The sequence below is a fragment of the Cryptomeria japonica genome, chromosome 3, assembly GCF_030272615.1.
Source record: "Cryptomeria japonica chromosome 3, Sugi_1.0, whole genome shotgun sequence".
Classification (NCBI taxonomy): domain Eukaryota; kingdom Viridiplantae; phylum Streptophyta; class Pinopsida; order Cupressales; family Cupressaceae; genus Cryptomeria; species Cryptomeria japonica.
The window spans coordinates 779,487,551-779,491,105 of NC_081407.1; the positions used below are offsets into that span (position 1 = coordinate 779,487,551).

Below are 3,555 nucleotides of genomic sequence, written 5' to 3' on the forward strand. Positions count from 1 at the left end.
GAGACATATAAAAGATTAGTATTATTTTTTATATTCATCATTATATTTTAATATTCATTATAATATTTATAAAATGTTTATACCTGTCATATTTCTTGATTTTGATTGAGAAAATAGTTTGGATGACCAAAATTCTAACTTGATAATTGTTTTTCACTTTGATTAGACTTCATTACATAAAATTCATAGAATCTAATTCAACTTCTATGTATAAAATTAATCACTTCCATTGTTAGATGAACACCGTGGCCTCAAAAAGTCTTATAAAAAATTAGAAGAAACAAATTCAACCTAGAATAGTTTTATGTGCTAACATGAGCAAGGTCAAAGTGATCGATAGTTTTGTTTATCACAATAGATTAAAATGTTCTAATTTAAATTATAATTTCGTTGGAGGTTTAATATAAAAGAAAAAAGATTAAAATGAAGAACGAAAATCATGGTTTCTCTGTTCTGTTCCTTCAGGGTGTGGAAGCTGCTCAAAGAGATGATATGGTAACTAGCATGGTGTATGAAGCAAGTGCAAGGGTGAAGGACCCTGTGAATGGCTGCGCAAGTGAAGTCCACAAACTTCAGAAGCGAATTGCTGAGCTGGAATCGCAGTTGGGAACCAAAGAAGCAGAGCTAAAGCATATGCGGGCTCAGTACTTTAATCTTGCATTACCCTTGCCCGCTGGATCACTTGATGCTCAACTTCCTGTACATCCAACAGATAATCACATGATGCATGAGGAGGTGGATCCCTTGCTGTCCTGGTGGCCGTTATGGGAAGTATAGATTTAATAGCCAAATAATTTACTCAACCAAAGTTCTTACCATCTAGTGATTGCACTTACATTTACAAAAATAATTCTGATGTCGGAAATGAATGGATACTTAGGGAAAATCTGAATTCTAGACTAGATAAGAATTTATTAGAATAGACTGCAAATAGCTCAGACATTTTCGGATCTCTAAAGGGAGGTGTTGATATTTGGTCTATTTAGTGAGGTATAAGGAAGAATCAAGTTAGAATTGTTAAAGATTATTTCTCATATCTGAATTACAGTTGAGTTATGCGCTTAACACTAAAGGGTATTAGTCTTAGTTTGACGTGACCAAACCTCTATAACTGTTGAACACTTCTAGTTACCTGTCAATGTAGATAATTGTTTTATAGGGATTTCTGTTACGATTGATTAAGCTATAAATATGTAATCAGAGTGATTAATATTATGAATACGAAGTTAGTTCCTCCTCCTATTTCAAATTATTTATGCTGTTCTTATTTTTAATTTGGTATTAGAGCCTAACATGTTTGTTTCTTTATTTATTGTTATTTAAAAATTTGAATGTTGAGTATTTTATGTTGTGGTTGATTTTCACAGAAAAGGCAGCATCTATTATGAGGTTTGAGCAGTTGTCATTGTTACAAATGTTTTGGAATGTGCTGATTTGTAGCCTACATTAAAATTGGAAGAGGGAAGCCATGAAGAACTCTGTGTTGCTTGTAAGATTATCAAATCTATAGTGCATAGCTTTGATCATTGTTTTTGATTAAGTTAAAAACAGGTTTTTAAGGGACCCGAAACCCTGTACAAAGCAGGTTTAATAGGGAGGACCTGAAACCCAAAACTAAAAATATTCAAGATTATCCACAAAACAAAGTGGAACAAAGACGAGACAGATCAAAGCCAAGAAAAGGGAATCTTAGCAGACGGACCCCTCTAGAAAGAAAAGTTGTCTGACAAATAAGAACATATGCATGAAAAGTCTACAGGCAGTTCGAACAATAGGTACCCCCAACCAAGAGCAACCAACCACCATTAGGATTTCCCTTTGGATCCCTTCTTTTGGGATCTAAGGGTCATATAAAAAGAAGGTAAAGACCTTTTACAATGTTTGCTTTTAACCAAAATCCATCCTTCTTCAACCTTAGCAACCTCAACTTACCAAACCAACGAATCCAACCCAAGAAACCCAACATCCAAGTAGATACTAGTAGACCTTGAAAAGGTAGCAGAGCCAGGGCTAGGCACATCACTAGAGGATGAGACAAATAGTGAGACAACTCCAACATAAGCTATAGAAGCTGAAGTAGACAAAGGGGCAACACTAGCAAACGAACCCACAAGAATCTTATCACATCTAGTAGCAAGGACAACTCCAATAGACAAATCAGAACCACTAGTTGGCTCAGAAGGAATCGAAGCAGGAACACTATTTGAGATGTCAACTGAAGGCACAACACTATCAACAGGGACCTTGGGGGAAAATATAGCAAAATCTACCACAGACACGTTAGACTTATTGGCATTTTAATGATTATGTTGTGATTGTCATTGATGGTCACACACTTGCTATGAGATCACTTTGAGAATGTATGAATTATGCTCAACCGGTAATTGTTCCAAACCAGTATCATGTTATAGTCTTTAGACTACTGTTGTTATGCAGAAAGTGTTTATTGATCTCAAGCGGTATAAAAACCCAAGCGACATAGAGAGATCAAGCGGTTTAAGGATCTCAAGCGAATCAGAGCAAAGGAGCTAGAAGCGGCAGTTATCTTTTTCCCAGTCTTCAATTTTTGTCACCCGGTAATCTGTAAACCGGTATTACTCTGAGTCACCAACCGGTGACCGAAAAGTTGGACAAACTGGTAATACTCTATGATGAGTTACCAACCCGTATATTTTGTGATGAGTTACCATCCACTGACACTTTGATGGTGATTTTGTGTCGTGTTACCAAATGTGTCTAGATACAATTAACCTAGGAACTTGCAATGTAATCCTATTGGACTGACATGAAATCAGATTCCTTTTAAGGACATCATGTCTAGGGTTTTAACAAGTGTGTGTAGCTGATAGGGTTTGTGGTGGTTGATGAGCTCTTGAATGTGCAATCTTAACTAAGAAGATCAAGTCTGCGAGTTGAAATAAAGTAAGGAGTTATTGAAGACTGAAGTAATGCTGAAATGCATTAGCTATGAGCTACAATGGGTCTAATCAAGTAGATTGTGCCAATTGCTAGATCATTCACTTGTTTATTACTCACATCTTTGACAAGTTAGAAACCCTTAACCAGGTAGGCCTGGAAAAGCCTTTGTAAATCCTCTAACAAGGTGGTTCACATCTATGGATCATAAAACCTCTTACAAGGTAGTCTTTAATTGGACTTATTTCCTTATAGAGATTGAGATTCCTAACAAGATCTGTTCTGGTAAAGAACATTGTATGACCTTAACCAGTCTGACCTTAACTGGTCTGGTTACTGTTCTGCAGATAGTTACTTCTGAGTGTCATCTCACCATGGTTTTTCCCATTTGGGTTTCCATGTCAAAACCTCTTGTGTTATGGTGATTGTGCTTCTATGGGTGAATGCATTATTTGCTATTTGGTTTGCATGTGTGTTAACTAGTTTGTTTGCTAAACTATTTTACCAGTTTACTGGTAGACTATTAAAGTGTTTAGGTACAATAATTTCTGGTATACTAATTCACCCCCCTCTTAGTATTCATCAATTGGTATCAGAGCCAACTTTTCTATAAGTCTAACCACTTGGAAAGAGATATAG

The 3,555-nt window shown here is 36.0% G+C and overlaps 1 protein-coding gene across 1 annotated transcript; it reads left to right on the plus strand.

Annotated features, from left to right (window-relative positions):
- Window positions 1–423: 423 nt before the first annotated feature.
- On the plus strand, window positions 424–777 carry LOC131069587 (LOB domain-containing protein 1-like). The gene has a single exon (XM_058005091.2). It carries the CDS (start codon window positions 424–426, stop codon window positions 775–777), a length of 354 nt encoding a protein of 117 aa, XP_057861074.1.
- The last annotated feature ends 2,778 nt before the right edge of the window (window positions 778–3,555 follow it).